The sequence below is a fragment of the Anoplopoma fimbria genome, chromosome 10 (genome assembly GCF_027596085.1).
Source record: "Anoplopoma fimbria isolate UVic2021 breed Golden Eagle Sablefish chromosome 10, Afim_UVic_2022, whole genome shotgun sequence".
In the NCBI taxonomy this organism is placed as follows: Eukaryota; Metazoa; Chordata; class Actinopteri; order Perciformes; family Anoplopomatidae; genus Anoplopoma; species Anoplopoma fimbria.
In genome coordinates, this window is record NC_072458.1 from 9,371,011 (window position 1) to 9,390,225 (window position 19,215).

Here is a 19,215-nt window from a genome sequence, read left to right on the forward strand (position 1 = left end):
GTTGTTTTTTTTAGTCCAACCACAGCACTGCTCCGGGTTGACCATGTGTTGTGTGACTGCCACCGGACGGATGCCTGTAGACAGTGCAGGAAAACGTGCCACTCAGTGACACACACACACACACACACACACACACAGACCACGCAGGCAGCTCAACGCGGACCAGCAGCAGCGACAGAAATGTAAGAGATGGATTAGAAGAGAATGTGCCTCAGCTCATCGTCAACATGTTCCCGGGAGTTTTCTATGCACTGCTGGCGGGTTTCCTCGGGGCCGTGGCGTCATCGTCTGCCAAACTGTCCCTCGGAGCCGACTACCTGAAGGGAGTCTGTGAAACCGGACTCCGGACGTGGGGAGAGCAGCGGAAATTCAGACAGGCGGACGAAACTACCGCCTGCGACAGGGTGAGGCATCGCCACAGTTTGGGTTAATTATTTAACACCGTGAGGATGGCCGTGAATAATGCACCGTGCATGCCTGCAAGCGGGGTGATTTCTCACGGAGGAAGTATGGGGGGGTTATCCCCGGCCGCCTCTCTCCTGCCTGACTCCCTCAGCATCAGCACCATCAGCAGCATCGCACGGGGTGGGTGGGGGGGGGGGGGCCCATGCAGCAGCTACGCTCTCGTGCCGTGTCCTCGTGCCGGATGACATTGCATGCCGTACGAGTGTGCGCGTCTCTTATCGCGTTGTTTTGTAAGCAACTTGTTTATCTTGAAGAGAGGACTCTGGATCCCGAGAAGGTTGTCAGGTGTCGCGTGTGAACCTCCATCCGGTCTGTGGTGTGACCTTCACGCTGTGCGCACACGTCACGAGATGATGTCATAAACATCTGCAGACAGCAGTCTGGAGTCTTAACGCTAGAAACTGTGAAATTTAAACTGAAGGATGTTTTAAAAGAGCAAAGGTGTGCAGGTAGAAGCAAAATAAAACTCTTACTATGCATCCACTGTGATTTTAAACATAATAGACAAAAGAACAGTGTAATGCTGATGGTATTATAATACTGGCATTTATATGATATATTCTATACAATGATATTTGCAGTGGTTGAATGTTATTAAGTATATTTACTCAATAATGTACTGAAGTACAATTTCAAGGCAATGTACTTGCATTTCAATGATACTTTATATATCTACCAGATTTCAATGGGAGGTATTTTACTTTTTAATCCACAAGTTTTTAGCCAAATGCAGATCTGGATTTTACACACAAAGTATGATGCATTGTTACAGATTAAAGTACTTAGATACATATAAAGTAGGTAGACTTATAGTTGCTTCACCTCCAGCAACTGCAACATGAAAATGCTACGTAAACATTGATACATATGTATATATGATAATTTCAAACTGCTGCGTCCACAGCTTTTGTAATAAAGCAGACACAAATCAGTTGCCATTAAGTTCTGTTTTTTGTTTTTCAGCTTCATATCCCTCTAAGGCTGCTGTGTGGCGGGCTGCTTTTCACCTGCAATGCTGTGATGTGGACCTTCCTTGCCAAAGCGCTCAGGTACTCCTCTTCCTCCACCCAAACCACTGTGACCACCACGGCCTCCAACTTCATATCTTCCGTAAGTAACAGTCTCTCTCACAGGACCTCCCACACACCCTTGTAGTCTGCTGCCACTTGTCCTCTAAGTATAGTAGAGAACTGTAGTGAGGTTAATTTCACAGTAACCTTTCGTCCTTAAATGAGCTACATTAATTTAGAAAATAGGCCGGACTATATTCAGAAATAACTTGTCGCAGTGATTTAGGCCTCTTACAGGAATTTCTTGTCAAAGTTCAACTCCTTGTTTGACATATCCCCTGAAGCATCCTTATTGGCGACTATTTTAATGAAATTGTAGAGACTGATTTACTTTGTCAAAGAAGAAACCCGGAGTTCTTTTCCCCTCCTGCAGGCTTTTCTGGGCCAGCTGATCTTTGGTGAAGCCCAGATAACATTGTGGTGGGTCGGGATCTCCCTGACCTTCTCTGGTCTGTTGGTACTGCAGAGGGTTTCACCGCAGGATGTGCAACATGACGCAGGCGCTAAGGACGAATAATATGTCTTGTCTCCACTAGAGTTCAGCCTGGTTCCGGCTGGCTGGGGAATGAGGTGTGTTTTGGTCAGCATCTCCTCTGATTTTAACAACAAAAGTGAGATGTTATAAGAAGAATTTCCAGCTTTGAAGTTAACTTTCCCCCAATTTCTAGTTTTATTTGTGCAATTCTTTCCTGATTAACAAAATTCCACTTAAATTGCATCCCTGATGCAATTTATTTGTAATGTTACAATTTATCTGTTAGGTTTGTTTGAATGTAGGCAGATAAACACTGTTCTAAGATCAGAGGAGATGTTGGCCTTTAGCCAGTATGGCCGTGGCACAACTACAGTCTGGCTAGTGGAGACAAGCTAATGGATGCCGGCGCCCAGCGGAAGCTCTGAAACCGTGTTTGACCACACCAATGAAGCAAAAATTATACTAGCTTTATGTTACGTTTGGGGAGTTTTTCAGTCAACAGCGGCACAACAACTCATAAGCTAACAGAACAGATGTGAAGGAAAGGAAAAAGTAGACTTAAGGGGATAATAAGGAAAAACACTTAATTGCTTTCCTACTGAGAGTTAGAAAAAAAGATTGATACCACTTTTATGTCTGTATATATGAAGCTGGTGCCAGCGTCTGGTTAGCCTATCTTAAAATAACAAGTGGAAAAGGGGAAACAGCTAGCCTGGCTCTGTATGAAGCTAACAAACTCTGCCTACCAGCACTTTTAAAGATCACAATTAAATTGTTTTATCTTTTTTGTTTAATTTCAACATCCAGTAAAACCACAAAGTGTTTTTTTTACAATTTTTATGGATTAAACAAAGGTTGTTAGCTTTGGGCAGAGCCAGGCTAGCTCTCCCCCAATCCAGTCTTTGTGCTAAGCTAAGCTAAACTGAACATCTCTTGGCTGTTGCTTCATATTTAAAGGACAGACATGAGAGTGGTATTCATTCCTTTTAAACTCTCGGCAAGAAAGGAAATATGTGCATTTCTCAAAAGCTTACCTTTAAAGGAGGAGATAGATAATACTATATATATAAAATCTTTTGGGGTTTCTTCATGGGCAAATGGCATCATGTACTTTGGTGTCACCATTACTCAGCCTTTGCGTTATGTATTGCAGCCGTCAGATCACCAAAGCTTTCTTAATTCTCACATTTCCTTAAGTTACTCTGACACTCACTGTAAACATCTTACACTTACGTTGCATCTTATGCATGCTCAAGGCAAATAATAATAAATGAAGCACTTCGCTGACGAGGTGAACTCTTATTTTCACAAGTAATAATACTAATGTAGCGCTGAAAGGCTTCGTGCCAGTCTCTTTCTCATATTTGTCTTTCTGGACAGCTTGAACCTCAAGATATGAGCAGGACACATGTTTTCATTCAGAGGGAGCTGCTCCTCCGGTTCATTATAGAAGTGTGCATGTTCTTACTGAGGCCTCAACACAAATATATCACACTAAAGCAACCTGGAGTCAGTCCATATCAGGGTGACGTCCCTGTGAGCTGATTCATGTTATTAAACTCACAATCTTTGTGATTAAATGTCCAAACTGTCTCTCCAGCGTAAGAGAGATCACATGACCTCTTGATTGCCTGTTGAGCTTTATGCGCCCTGCATTTCTGATCACATTTTATCCTCTCCATTGCCCATCATTTGCAATAACATTAAACTTTCTTTATATCTCATAACACTGTGACATGTGTAACAGCGAGGGAGCTCTGGGCATCGATAATTGAGCATTGGAAATGGCAATACATGCTGCTAGAGTGGGGTTTCTGTTAGCATGAATCAAGCTAAGTAAGAATACTGTAGTATACAGTGGTTTGTCTAACGCTTTATTGAACAGTATTTTGAGATCACACGTGGCCGTTCTTTGAATACATATCATAATATGAATGCTTAACGGTAGCTATTATGCCTGTGTGCAATATTCCACAGCAGCGATGCACAAATATATCAGATGTCCTTCCAGCCGCTGCTGTGCAGGTTTTGTATCCTGTGATTTACATGCATCCCTATTAATGTGACTGCAGTGACAATGTGATTATACAGCGGTCATGTTAAAGGCCGTCTGAGTGATGTTTCATGTCAGGGCTGTACTCACCTCGCAGGGTTCTTCAGCAGTGGATATCACTCCAGGCCACGCTGAAGTGAATTCAGCTGTTTGTGCCTCCCAGTCACATCCTGGGTTTGTTGCATTACCTTTTTGGGGAAATTATGCTCATTTGCTTTCTTGTCGAAAGTTTGATGAGAAGTTTGATGCCACTCTCATGTCTGTTTGATTATTTTGAAACTGGAGGGAGCAGCTAGTTAGCTTAGCGTTATGATTGAAAACAGGTGGAAACAGCTAGCATGGCTTTATCCAAATGTAATAAAGTAAATAAATGTATACCTACCAGCAACTCTAATGAACACGTTGTATATATTGTTAAGTAAATAAAGTGTAAAAGCACACAAGGTTTCACCAGCTGATTAGCAAACGGTTTAGATAGTGAGCTTTAGAGGTGCTGGTAGGTGAATCTTGGTGGCTGTTTTTTTTTCTGTTTACAGTCTATATACTAAGCTAAGCTAACCAGTATAGCTTCGTTTATACCTTTGTTTATGGGAGGCTATTGCTGGGAGCAGTTGCCAGGCAACCAGCAGAGACTGGCCAAGAATTAGCCTGGCACATATTTACATTTTTAATAGTAATTGTAATGTGATAGTGACATGTAACATGTTAATTTGTGAGCTTTCAAGGTGATGGAAGGCAGGTAGCTAAGCCAATTGGCTGCTGGCTGTAGCTTCATATTAACATACAGACAGTGGTGTTCATCTTCTCATATAACTCAGCAAGTAAGTGAATGTGAAGTGTATTTCCCAAAATTTGTCAAACTATTTTTAACATACCTTTAATATCTGTAATCTGTGCTTTTGATTCTGAAGGTTTTTTTGGTGCCTGGCTTTTCCTCCAGTTAACGGCATGATATGAGGGTAAACCATCTACCTGTGAACCCACTGTCACTGTAATATAACCAGTCGGAGCTTTGCAGTAGCCACATTTAAAGCTCTGTGACAGCCGCATGGCCCTGAGTGTGATGTAATTATATCCGTGTGCACATAAACTGTAGATGTGGTCGTACGGAGAGATTAGAAAACCACTCAAATACGATGTTGACCCCTCAAGGCGCGTGTCACATTGGCGAGTTCATGTGCTGCACTGCAAGAAAAAAAACTACATTTTTTCAGCACTTTTGAATTAGTAAAGTTTTGACCTATCTCTTGGTAGTATAATAGAAAAGAGACTGATTTTGGAGTAGTTTTAACCTAAATTACATGCAGATCAGTCATCGCTTCAATCTGAAGGATGTGTTGCACCGACAAATTTAACATGTTAGACTTTTTAACACAAATCGAGACAGTTTGATTAGAGGGAGTGACTGTTTTTTTCTCCGATATAAACTGTTGATAATGTGTCTTACAGATTATGTGAAACAAACATGTGTAAAAGTGTAAATATATTCTGTTAATAGGATAAAAACGGATGTGTAAATTGCCATCCTCACTGAGAGAAGAGACATTACACAATTATTAAATAAACATCTCATCTGATAAACAAGATTACTTTCTTGTCGTATGTTAAGTTTGTCTTAATTACAGCTTTGTTCTTCAGAAAGAGGAGCTTCTTAGATCTATTATGCTTCCATATAGATTACATTAGATGTGAATTAAAGTGTTCCTGTATTGGACTGGGTAAAGATGCGAAGGTTTGTCTTTATTTTCCTGCAGCAAACAGGAACTTTGTACACATTTAGCTCAGTGTCCTCACTTTGCATTCAAACACAGTAATGTCTAATGAAGAGCATTGTGACTGTAGTTAATGGGGCTGGATGTCCACTTACACAGTGATGCTCCATTAGACCAGCTCCCTTCCTTTAAATACTTCTTGTTAAAAATGGAATCAGTTTAAGATGCCTTGCACTCCAGTAACATGGCAGATAAGAACATGCTTCTGCAATTATAACGGAATGTTATTTTTTATTTATCCTTACTATTTTACATAACAGTATCAAATATCTACTTTTGTTTCCATCCCTGAATTAAAAGTGTCCATATTTGTCAAAAAGGACAACCTTATCAATGAGATGTGTCTGTGAAAAACAGCAAACATTCAAATTGTGGAATTAAAAGGTATTTATACTTTTTTTATTTTTTTTTATTGGGTAAAAGTGTATTTGATTCACATTCTAGAGATGTTTTCAAATGATAAATTGTAATTATACTGTTGGGTGGTAAAATTGCATACACAGCAAAATCTGTAATCAATAATCTTGTAATCAAAGAAAGCAACCATTCCAATTAAGAAATTCAAAGTGTTTGTGTTTTATTTTTCAAAATGTAGGTTTTTAGATGATAGAGCTGCAAAATTACAGTGTATTTAAAGCAAAAATCAGCACAATATATTCTTGTCAGAAAATATTCATTACAAGTTTTTTGGACAGTATAGTATTTCCCGAATGTAAAGATTCCAAAATATATCACTAAGTAAAACCTTATTTGCTTTAATATGAAAAGAATGATCAACTGAGTGAATAAGATATCAATAGAACTTAAAGAAAGTTGTGTCACAAACATACTGTTTTATTTCCGTCCCCTTTAAACAAATACCAGTCAAAAAAGAAAAACATCATGTGGTCCACAGTAAGTACTACAAATGGTATTCATACCTGACCGCAAAGAATATATATTGAACAATTCCAGAAAAAAGAAGGAAGCTGGTGAACTGTTTATGTAAACCGGACAGCAACTGTTGCATTTCCATATCATGTTAACATTTTTTAAAACTCTAGTGATTTTTAAAAGCCTAAGAAAATTTCACACTTGATTATGCTCTACTCTTGAAATTCTAACTTTAATGTCTCTCTTCATTCAGCATTCAATTTGGCAACATAAATATGTCCTTTCATTATTTTCAAAAAGCAAGTTTTATAAATAAAGTAAGGCTTTTCGAATACATTTGAGCAAAGGCATTTTAGTGTTAAATGCTGTGAAGTAGCCCATTTCCTATCCGAACCAAATTCATTCTCATCACCAAAGGTAAAATATTCTCCTCACACTGGCTGGTCCGGTACCCGTCCACAGCGGCAACAATTAAAATTGTGCATTTCAAACGTGGTCTGTCAGGCCTCTGAGCATTTTCCTCTCGCCTGAATTTCAATCAACATTTTATCCTTTAAGGCTTTTTCTCCAGCTAGTCAGGCTCACAACCGCAATCTACGACAAACTGGATTATCCACAAGCAAATTCCATCAATTGAGAGCCAGTGAATTACACTTAGGGTCAGTGCATTCAGAGAGCAATGTGTATTGCTTTTATTCCCAGACTTTCTATTTGTGCTGGTGGCTGTGATTAAAACGGTTAGAAAGAAAATAGGATGGCTGGATTCACTAAACAGAGTTGCCAAATAGTCAAACAACCTGCTGGATTGTAAAACCGAGTGACATTACAAGCCGTTGGACAAGAAACAACACTTTGTTTACCTGTTACATATCACATGTTTTAAGTTATAATCCTAAAGATTCCATGAATTCAAACCTTTTTGTTTCTTTATAATCTGCATTTTTTCAGTAATAAGCCATTCAATGTAAATAAATCCTGTTATAATCTCTATAGTGGTTTTCTTTGTTAGTGGTGGAGTCCACCATTCTTTTGCCGCATTCAAATTACCATCACACGCATAATGAAGTCACAGCATTACTTTTTAGTTTTACCATCATCGCTAAGTGGGTTTCCTTCCACATTTTAAAATCTCGAGCATTAAATCAGATGCTTATGGCATGAGAGTTTGTCTGGCTTCAACCGTTAACAAAGTCACCAGCTGCTCTGATGTAAGTGTTACTGTAGTATTAAATGGCACTTGCTTAACGATTTTAACATTCTGCCCTACAGAAATTAAACTTTCCTCACAGCTCCTTAAACAGTTTTTATATGTGATTCGATTAAACTTTCTTGGGACGCCAGATAGGTGGGGATTAGTGCAGACTAAGAGTACGTAAATCAAAAGCAAATTTGAAAAAATGTTGTCTCAAAATACTTTTCTTAGATTACCTAAAGTAATCCACCTATTCGGCGCCAAAGAAAAACAAAACATGAATGTATGAATGAATAAACCAATGTGATCCTGTCTAAACATGACGGTCACATTAAGGCAAAAATAATAATGAATGTCTTTTTAAAATACTAATGCACTGTTCTAAGGCAAATCATCCGCAGCACTCAGCAAAAGACTCTTGCGACGACAGGAATACAGCAAAGTAAGAGGTGACAGGATCACGTTTACAGAAAGACAAAACCAGGATACCATCTTGGCACCCGGGACTGTGAAAACTTTCTGGTTTTCAGTTTTGCGTTCACATTGTTTAGTCTTGGAAGCAGGAAATGATCGGACAATCCGCAGGAAGACATCAGACTCTTGGTGTCGTTTCACCTTATTAAGCGCTTCTTGTCAAGTTGTCGCAGCTTATTAAGAGAGGTTTTGTTTTTTTGTTTTTTGCAGAGCAGCACCTCGATAATCTCAGTCAGCATCAGGACAGAAACAATAAAATAGGAAGAAATGTGAACATTTCGACAATGTAGTTTACAACGGAAGACCCTGAAATATCGATAATATCCACAAACGAAAGAAAAATGTAGAAAGTGGTTAAGAGGAGTTCATGCTCGTTGTGGTCCAGCCAATAGGAGGGCAGACCAGGAAGTCCACAGCAGCAGAGCTCAGTCCGGCGTCCAGTTTTCACACGATGTACTGGTACAAGTCTGCCTTGCCGTGATCGGGTGTTGCGAAGGGATTCAGCCAGGCTATCGAGAACGGATGACCAAACACCACCTTCATATTCATCCATTTGGACCTTTTGGCCCATCGTCTCTCCTCCTTCTTGAGCTGTTCGATACCCTGCAGGTAGAAGATGTGACAAACATGAGAACATGCAAGTCTCCAGTGATGACTCATGTTCAAAGCTGAACGTATAGTTGCTAATTTAAATGTTTAATGTACCAGCAGAAAATAACCGGTGAGAGGGATTAAAAATGAAGCGTGTTTTGTATCTGTTTGTTCCCTCAGAGCATATTATTGGGGTTAGGGTGACTCACTCTCAGAGTTTCCTGATGTCAAACAACACCATACACACACAGATGAAATTGGATTAACAGGGCAGAGAACTACAGGCCCCATTAGATTGAAATGGACCGGAAAAGATGATGTTTGTAGCGAACATTAAATCACCGTGAGTCATCGTCGTGGGCGGTTTGAGAAAATGCACTAATCTCAACCTACCTGAAGGCTCTACAGTAAGTGAATTACCTGCTCCTGCTTTTGTCTGTGCTCTGATTTAATGACAAAACCAATTCATGACTTATTTTAGGAAGTCAGAACTATATGGACTATAGAGAGACCCACATATATGCCTGGATAACCAGCCTTCGCACCACAGTCACTGCTAACGGTTGATATTCACGTCACAGAGGAATTTCTGCCGCTTTCACTCACCGTCTCGTCGGTGCAGATGGAGTGGACCTGGGTCCCGAACATGACCGCGGTGAAGATAAGAAAGAGGAGACCCTCGAAGCAGAGGAGGATGAGGAGGATGACCGTTGCTGGTGGAGAGAAGTTACTGCACTCTGGAGAGGGAGAGAAAGATTTCTCATGTTAACTAGAAATACAGCCTCGTGGTTGTATTCCTACATGTTGCTGTTTACCACCATGTCTATCCAAAATGTGATCTCCTCATCCTTTTAGACATTTCTGTGAAGTTGTGTTAATGAGCATGTGAATTCTTGAAGCCGAAAATGTGATTAATGAGGTCAAAGTGACCATTGACCTTCAAAATCTAAGCCACAACTCCTCTCTTTGGAGTATAATCAGATATACTTGCACATTGGTAGTTGGTTAAACAGACCCGTCCCTGAGTGAATCTGGAAATTTAGCAGCAACCACATCAGTATATCACTTACTTGTCCAGTCTTCTTCAAAGCAGAACACGAAATGGAGGGCCACCAAGATCAGCGAATGGAAGGATATTAGTGAAATATACATCTGGGAGGAGGGGAGAGCATAACAAAGCATAAGATTTAGTGTTAAGATAATATTATTTAAATAAACAGATGTGAGGCATGGGGACAGCCCTTTTGTTGATTTAAGGATGAGCCTGTTGACCTGAATGCAGACATAATTTTCACTGTTAAATTAGCCCATTTTAAATCATTTATTTAGCATTTGTTTGGTCTTATTGTGTGTGATCTTGTACTGGCTTATTTCTTAAAAAACTGTGTGCAACAATACTAGAGCTTGAATAAAAAAATAAAAAATAGACATTGTTTGTGCGTAGTAACATCAGGGCTCTGGTGTTTAAGGACTCACCGTGAAGAGCACGAAGTATTTCTGGTTGCTCTCTCCGACACAGTTGTTCACCCAGGGACAGTGGTGGTCCATCTTTTTGATGCACCGTTTGCAAACACTGTGGACACATTAATATAAAGATAAAGATGATTAGATCGAATAATATAAAATTGCAGGCAAACTATGACTTTTTGAGCAACTCTGACTGACTGATATGATAGGCTGGACAGCTCTCAATCATGGTGGCTAGGAGGTGTCTGTTTGTTTGTGTGTGTGTGTGTGTGTGTGTGTGTGTGTGTGTGTGTGTGTGTGTGTGTGTGTGTGTGTGCACGTGTGTGTTACTCAAGTAACAATCTATCATCTGGCAAAGCAGGAAGTAACACTCCATCCATTTGTGTGCATTCTGAGCTAAATCTATATTTAAAAAACTGCTGTCACTTTTGTGTAGTATATCATTCTTATGGGTCATTAGATGCAAGTGTATCATTTTGGTGTCATCATGTTAACCACCAACAAGAATGAGTCATAAAAAAATCATCTATTTCATTCAAGCTGACAGCAATTATCCCACCGAGACAGAATGACTCACTGGCTCAACAATTAAATTACGCTGTAGTGTTTTTATGCTTTTCATGCCTGGAGATCCCCAAGGAAACCACTGAGCAGCCACAGAGGGAACTCCTTATCATCCAGTCTGCAGGGGAAACGCTTCACAGCTACCCCAGATAAAACACACACAGGGGAGGCAGGAGACCCACCGGAGCAGGAACAAACACAGTGGAGGAGAGGACTTTTCCTCTGTAAGGTGCAGACGTCAGCAGAACACTCTAATCGCCCAGAACCCACAACTTTAGAGTTGCACAGTCTGTGATCTTTCCTACAATCTGTGCATTCACAGGAAGTGCCGTACCTGCAGTGGTGTGCTCTGTCAGGCTTTATGCTGCAGCACTTGGGACACTTGTACACCACCTGTCCCGGTTTGAGCTGCAGGCTTTCGATGAACTCTTTGGTGGCGTTCCCTTTAGGCACGGCTCCCTGAGAGACAGAGACAGAGACATAGAGAGAGAGAGAGAGAAAGAGAGAGAGAGAGAGAGAGAGAGAAAAAAACGAGTTGACAAGGAATCCTATTGCATTTTACAGTGCTTCCTTGTCATTCATTGAGCTGCAGGAGCTCCGTAAAGATGGAAATTCTCCATCACAGCAAAGAAAAAAACTGTGCAAAATGAAATATGTATGGTTTGGTGTTATCACTCAACTCACCAAGATTAAAAACTGGAACTAAACATAACAAAGAAACGATTACAGTCAAGCCAGTAGGTGGCCCAAGGTCAAAAAGGAGCAGTGGGTCCCAACCTATACCGTAACCAAACATAATTTCTACACTGAAATCCCACCCTGCTCCAGGTTTGCTGTATATCATTGATAATTTGATTAAACACAAATTTCTTTAAGGATATGGACATTGTAAGCTTGCAATTAACTGAAATAAAAAGGTATTAAAATCAGATTTGCATTCATCTGTGGCTGCTGTGGCACAAGAGGTAGAGCCCTCGTCCCGAACCACAAGGTTGGTGGTTCGAACCCCTCTACAGTCAACATGCCGAGGTGTCCTTGAGCGAGACACCTAACCCCCAGTTGCTCCCCAGGCGATTCTTAGCAGCCCACTGCTCCTCCGGGATGGGTTAAATGCAGAGAATTGAAATTTCCCCATTGTGGGACTAATAAAGGCTTAATTATTATTATTATTATTAATAATCTGTAAAAGCCACAAAAAATATTTACAAATTAAACTTGGGTGGCATGTGTTCTTACAGTATTTAAAAACTGTTTATGCTAAGTTGTATTACAGCCTGTGTATGATTCAGCTTTATTCCTAGAAAGAGTCTGACTGACCGGGTCTGTGCACATCGCCTTGAAGTGAGAGGCGAGGGCGAGGAACCCGAGGCCGTTGAAGATCAGCCCGTTGAAGAGGCTGTAGATCACGTTCTTGGCGGGCAGCAGCATGACGAACACCACCACGAACTCGGCGTAGAAGACCAGGAACCAGGTGATGACCCCGCACACGATGCCGCAGCCGTCGCGGATGAACCACATGGTGTCGGAGCCGTTGCGTGGCGGGGGAGGGGCGCAGTGCTCGGGCCTCAGGTAGCCAGCCTGCCTCTCGATGTCCCTGGTGCGGTGCGCCGGGCTCTTCATCCTACAACACTCGGGGCTCCCACCACATACTGCGAGGAGCGACGAGGGACATGTGGAGAGGAAGAGGGGGAGCAGAGAGATGGGGGGGAGAAAAGGAAAGAAAGGATTTGGAGAATGGAGGTGAGGAATTTGGATGTGGCAATGTATCAGTGTAGGGCTGCCTGCAAATAACAATTATTTTTGCTTGTCAAAATAAACAGACACAAGAACAGTTTCTTCCTGCAGGCCATCACACTGATGAACACTTAAATCAGTCATACCTCGTCAATAACCCTCGGACACCAAGACATTCTCTTTTAAAGGCACCAATTATTTTTTATATGTACACATCATCTGTTACTGTCAATCTAAATCCCACACATTGTATATACAGGATATAGACATGTATACATGTACATAATCATACAGTCCATGTATATTAATTCATATTCAAATTCCTTTATTTAAATATTTATTTATTTTCATTATTTGAATTGTTCAGAACTTAAAGAATATTTGACTAACCCTGTCTAAATGGTTTAATTTATTCTAATTTTAATTTCATTGTTGCTTTTTTTTAAGCCTATTTCTTAACATACTTGTGTACATATTTGCCTGTCTATTCTTTACCTTTATTTGCCCTATTTCTAAGTACATTGAGATGCAATGCAAAAACCGGAAGCATTCTCCTTGTTTATGCGAATGACCTTCAAGATGTGAAAAATTCGCCCCACAGTTTTCCAGTCGTGTGTGACACTTTCAAATGTCTTGTTTTTTCCCACCAACAATCCAACCCCTAAAAATGATAGATTTACTGTCATGTAAGTAATAAAATCTGCTAAGAAGCTGAAACAAGAACGCTGTTTGTTTGTTTTTTACTTAAAAATACTTTAAATGGGGGCAAAAAGCCCCGAAAATATCTCAAAATATGCTGATATTATTCAAAAAATAATAATACAAAATGAAAATGCCTTAACCAATTGATTAGGCAATTCTCAACATAACTGCTGATTATTTTCCTGTCAAACTGCTAATTGACTTATTGTCTCCGCTCTATATAAGTGTCCTGTCTGCATTACAGCAATATCACAGTATAAGAGTGCTCAACCACAACAATTAACAGTCCGTGCGAACCATCCAATAAGTGTGCTACATCCTTGAGGAATACAAACAAAGATAAGCGCTAATAAATCCACAGAGTGAATCAGCAAGTGAGGCTGAGGACAATACACAGCAGGATTAACTGAAGGAGGAACAATCAGTGCTTGGCCTCATCCCAACAGGCCAAACAATCCACCAAGACGCCGCTGGCAGTGAAAAGAAGACGCTGTTGTTGGATTTGGAAACTGCAACTCACCATTTGGCCTTAAAGGTGAACCGAAACAATGCTTCAACTAAACAGCCTCCACAGTTGTCCTGAGCTGCACCGGGCTGGAGGTTGTGTTTCGGGCTTTATGAATAATCAATTGGGCAGGTCTGAGAGTGCGAGGGCGAAGATGATGCGACTTCAAAGGAGGCAAAATGTCAGAAAACCAAAAATAGGGCCTCCCCTATTATATGCAGATAACATAGACCGGAATAAAACCGCTAATTCCCCAGAGGACGGCTGGACCCATGCGCCAGTCTCCTCACTAGAACCTGAGTTCTTAGTGAGTGCAATAAAATTGGTCATTCCTGAGGATTTAATATATCCAGTAGGCTTAACTGAGCGATAACAGTTAAGCAGGCTCTCCCCCCCAGGACAGGAATTTAAATCAGAATGAAAACGATACAGAGTTTCTGTGGCACGTTTTGGATAGAATTAATTAAAGCCATCTCCCATTTTAGCCAGGTTGAGATGCTACTGCGAGCCTTAAAATTACTATTTTAAAAATGCAGTAGGCCTGACCGGGACCCTGCTGCGTAGCCTCTTGACCCTATTCACCACGCTTGTCATCACACAGCAGGAGTCAGGCGCAGTGGGAGGTCATTGTTGGAGGTCTGGTGTGTCTGCGAGTATCACTTTTACTGGGTCTGGGATAACTGAACCATCTTTATAGTCTTCCGTGGTAGTAATATATTTTGCACACATACCGTACTTTAGCACAATTTTGGGGTGCTTGTACTTTAATTTCATGCTTCTTTATACTTTGAGGTCATTCATAACCCTGCCATCCGATTCGAAGAAAGCTGAACACATTACATCAGTTATCAGATTGATTAGAATTGAAATTACTGGAGCTTGTATATAAATCGCTGAATGTGATCCATTTAATCTATCTATCTATCTAAAAAGGCTAAATTTCCTTTTAAATGTTTTAATGTCAAGCACTTTCAATTGTTTTTGTGTATGAAACGTGCTCTACAAATAAACTTACCTTTCCTTAAATGTATGACGATACAGTGTACGTTTTTTGCACACTATGCAGATTATGATCAGCCATAAAAAAAAAAAATACTTTTTACAAAATATGATGCTTTGTTAAAGTCTTAAACTGCCTCCACCTTGACATGCCACAGCATTTACTTATTGCTAATAATCGAATAACACAACACATTAAAGGGGGATTTAATTAATTTCTTTATTAATTATATTCCCACATTTGAGGTGAGTTGTCACAATCCCAACATGAAAATGTGTACATCCTCAGACCGACTTGCCACACAAATTGTTAGCACAGGAAATATATTATTATGGTTTTCCTGATCTTTTTCCTGGTCACTGTAAGATTAATCAATTTAATTTCAGGATCTGGGAAAATGCCTGTTGAACAGGTTTAGTTTCATCATTCGAGCTAACTGCTAATGATTCATGAGACTGTTTACCAGTATATATCTGATTCAGCGAGTGGGAACAGCCCATTTCAAGAAAATCGTGTTCTAGTGACAGGGACACAGGACGACTTGTAATGTTCTTTTAATGTGGACTGCTTTAACGCTGCACTCTGTTGGGAAAAAAAGAAGCTTAGATGGCACTAAAACCAGGTTTACTGAAAAATGACGATGAATGGGCAAGACAGGATTTCCTACAATAAAGGAATGAAAGACTTCGAGTGAAACTAACTGCAAAACCAGAGATCATTAACATCAACTAAGTCAATAATGTCTGTTTTTGTAGAGTGGAGAATGAGTCTATAGATTTCTCTTTTTCTTTAACAACTGAATGGCTTGATTGTTACAGAAACGCTCTACAGACCCCTCCCCCATTGAGTCAACCCAAAGAAACAACAGTTAATAGTTTCTGTATTGAGAAGCCACCAGCACGATCCCTCCGCAGTACTGTAAGATTAGATACAGTATGTGACTTCTAACAGAGGCCCGGACTCAAAATGCATGCGTGGCCCAGTCGGATACTCAATTAATGATTTATGGGTATGTTTGATACCCCGCTGCTAGAATGCACTTTAAAGTAAGTGACAGCACTGACTGATGCAGGCAACTAACGTGGACATGCAGGATGAGAGGCATGAAGAGAGATGTGATGTAGAGATGTGAGGCAGCTGGATTTGACCTCCTGTGGAGTTAATTAACACTGTAATATGAGTTCACTTTACTGATGACCTCCTCTGGCACTTTACAGAGCAAAAGACTCCTAATCTCACTTAGATTAGTTTAATGACACATTCTGAGAGCTTGATTTTAGTGTACAGACATGCGTGACCCACCAGATTGGCCTCCAAAAGTACATCATCACTGGGTGTTTTGATTTAGTCATGAATAAGGGACATACAGCAAAGTATGTTGGGACAACTTCATAGAGCTGAACTGATTAGTAAATTAATCACAAAATTCATCTGCAACTATTTCAATATTCAATCAATGTTTCAAACATGAAATGTACAATCCCAGATTGCAGCCTTAACATATAAAAACATTTAGTAAAACTATTTCACTTGAGCTGACATCTATTTTTTTGTTTAAAGTATTGGGTTGCAACTAATGATTATGAGTGGAGATGACAACTATCAGTAAGTGAAGATGTATTTCTGGCCATCTGAGAAATTATAAATCCAGAAAGAATTTACTTCCAAGTCAAATTTGGTCTCCAACAACCTCTGAGAAAAACATATCTGGGTCTATATCTTGGCTAGATGCTTGTCTTTCTAATAATTCCAGCTCTAAAGTCATGTTAGTACTATAATCTCTTCAAGAAGTACTAACTCACCTCTTCAAGAAGTACTACCCTGAGCCTTCCTCTTAGCACTTATTGTATTCATATTAGTTTGTTGCACTTATTGTATTCGTATTAATTTGCTTCTGCACTGTACTTTTGCTCTGGTTTATGCTTTTAGATGCTTGTTTAAGAAAGAAGATGCACTTATGACTTCTGGTGACTAGTAGTTCTCTTGAATACCTATGTTGAATACACTTCCTGTAAGTCGCTTTGGATAAAAGCGTCTGCTAAATGACTGTAATGTAATGTAAATGTAATGTATAATAGTGCAAAAACACTGGGGAGTTACATTTAAAGTAGTATGCAACTAGATAAGATAAGATATGATAAGATAATCACTCGTTTAAAGCTTGGTTGTTTTATCTAGCGGAGGATAAATGAGACAGAAACTAAAATTTGTTGGAAAACTTGATGGGCAATTACTATGGTGTCAAAATATTTTAAGTCCACTTGAGCAAGACTCAACCGAAATTGACCTCTGACCTCTCTGAATATGGGAATGCAAAAAAGGGAAATGATCTTGTCATGACCAGTTAGGGCTGTGCAGTTAATATGCCATCATAGGGTCATAATTAATTAACCTACAGAGAGAGTGATAATGCAATTAACCAAACCAGGAAGTAACAGCCGGGGCAGCATGTCTGGACTTCCATTAGTTGATAGCTGATGACTGACACTTATTTTCATGTATTTCAAGAGACAATTACACTGGTTTCTTAAAACGTACCTCGCACTCTCCAGGTTTGTCGAGAAAAGTTTCTTGAAGTCTTCGCGTAGTCTCGAGCCTCGGGAAGTTAAAAACACAGCAGAGTGTCTCCTCCGCCGCCCCGTCTGTTAGCGCAATCCCGGCTAACCACACTGATCCGCGGACAGACGCTCCCAGCAGCTCCGCAGCTCGGCTCCAGCTTTCACCGCCGCCCTGGTATCGACGAGGTGTTAATTCACCTCTTTCGTATGCTAATCACAGCGGGGGACCGAGCCCCGACACAGGCCGCTACCTAACTAGTGCTTCCTCCTCTGTTGGATCCAGAAAGCTTTGCGGGAAGCAGAGCTGAGCAGGAAGTCCGAGACTCTCTACCGAGGGCGCTCGTGCCCTGCGCGAGGACTCTCAGGCAGAAGCTCGCCCCAGAACGTTGACTCAACACTTCATCCTGGGGTAGTTTAAGTAATTGTCTCTCTGAAAGGAAAAAACACCATACTCGGGGGGTTCTGTTCATATCCTTAGTTCAACTGGTATTCGAGGATACCATCTCAGTCCCAGTGCATGGCATTATGACACTAATACACTGTGCAATACAATAGTTATAGTTTCTGTCTGTATATATAATATTTCAGTTACTGTGGATTCTTTACTGTTTTTTTATTGCTCATTTGCTTATTTATAATACTTATTTTTTTATCTTTTTTTTTTATTATGTCTCTTGTTTGCACTATCCTCTATGCTGCTGTAATCATATAAATTTCCCCATTATTTATCTTATATTATACTGTATTCAAGACGCTTTTTTGAAAAGCCTAGAACATAATTTAACAACACATTCCTCGATGGACGGATTAAGCTGTTAGGTGGTCCATTGGCTTAAAAAAAAGGAAGATGGCAGGCTCCTCATTTTTCCTGCTCTCTTTGCAATTTGTATACATTTTTCTAAATGGCACTAGGTTTTGTTGAGTGGAAAACAAGAGAGACTTCTACACCAGATTCATCTTAAAACAAATGTGACATTTATTGTAGGATAACAGGAGTATATCGCCCAGCAGTTATACGTGCACGGGCCTAGTAGTACTGAGAAGTTCAGCAACTAAAAGGCGCTTAAACAGAGTGCGCATCATGTTATATAGGTTTTATGAGTTGAATATGATAGGTCCCTAATAAAGGAAGGCAGCTCTTGGTTTAGACTTTCTGAGGGCCTTATCAGTTAGTGAAACTGGGTTTCTGTGATCTGGTTTCTCTGCAGCATGAGCTCATCCTTCTTTATGTGTCTCTGTTCCTTTTCCATCGTACGGCCAGGCACTAGAACGCCCTGTCCGGAGTATTTGACCTTCAAAGAGAACTCATAACATTTACCGCAATGTGCACAGTGATAGTGTGATGTGAGAGCATGAACACAATATACTGTGCTCGATATTTGTATGTGTGCATTTATACATATGAATGTAATATTTACATGACAGTATATATAATATTTCAGTTACTGTGGATTCTTTACTGTTTTTTTATTGCTTATTTATAATACTTGTTTTTTATCTTTTTTTTTTATTATGTCTCTTGTTTGCACTATCCTCTATGCTGCTGTAATCATGTAAATTTCCCCATTATTTATCTTATATTATACTGTATTCAAGACGCTTTTTTGAAAAGCCTAGAACATAATTTAACAACACATTCCTCGATGGACGGATTAAGCTGTTAGGTGGTCCATTGGCTTAAAAAAAAGGAAGATGGCAGGCTCCTCATTTTTCCTGCTCT

General features: G+C 40.1%; 2 protein-coding genes across 2 annotated transcripts; one reads left to right on the forward strand and one right to left on the reverse strand.

The window, feature by feature from the left end:
- The first annotated feature begins 227 nt into the window (after positions 1–227).
- LOC129097779 (transmembrane protein 42) lies at positions 228–2,052 on the forward strand. Its single transcript, XM_054606693.1, has 3 exons — positions 228–404; positions 1,429–1,575; positions 1,909–2,052. The coding sequence occupies exons 1-3, from the start codon at positions 228–230 to the stop codon at positions 2,050–2,052; spliced, it is 468 nt and encodes a 155-aa protein (XP_054462668.1).
- A 4,296-nt stretch (positions 2,053–6,348) lies between these two features.
- Positions 6,349–17,863, reverse strand: zdhhc3b (zinc finger DHHC-type palmitoyltransferase 3b). Its single transcript, XM_054605940.1, has 7 exons — positions 17,476–17,863; positions 12,314–12,645; positions 11,331–11,455; positions 10,442–10,538; positions 10,036–10,117; positions 9,572–9,702; positions 6,349–8,977 (listed from the first exon to the last, which is right to left on the reverse strand). Exons 2-7 carry the CDS (start codon positions 12,614–12,616, stop codon positions 8,819–8,821), a joined length of 897 nt encoding a protein of 298 aa, XP_054461915.1. The 5' UTR covers positions 12,617–12,645; positions 17,476–17,863; the 3' UTR covers positions 6,349–8,818.
- Between the last annotated feature and the right edge of the window lie 1,352 nt (positions 17,864–19,215).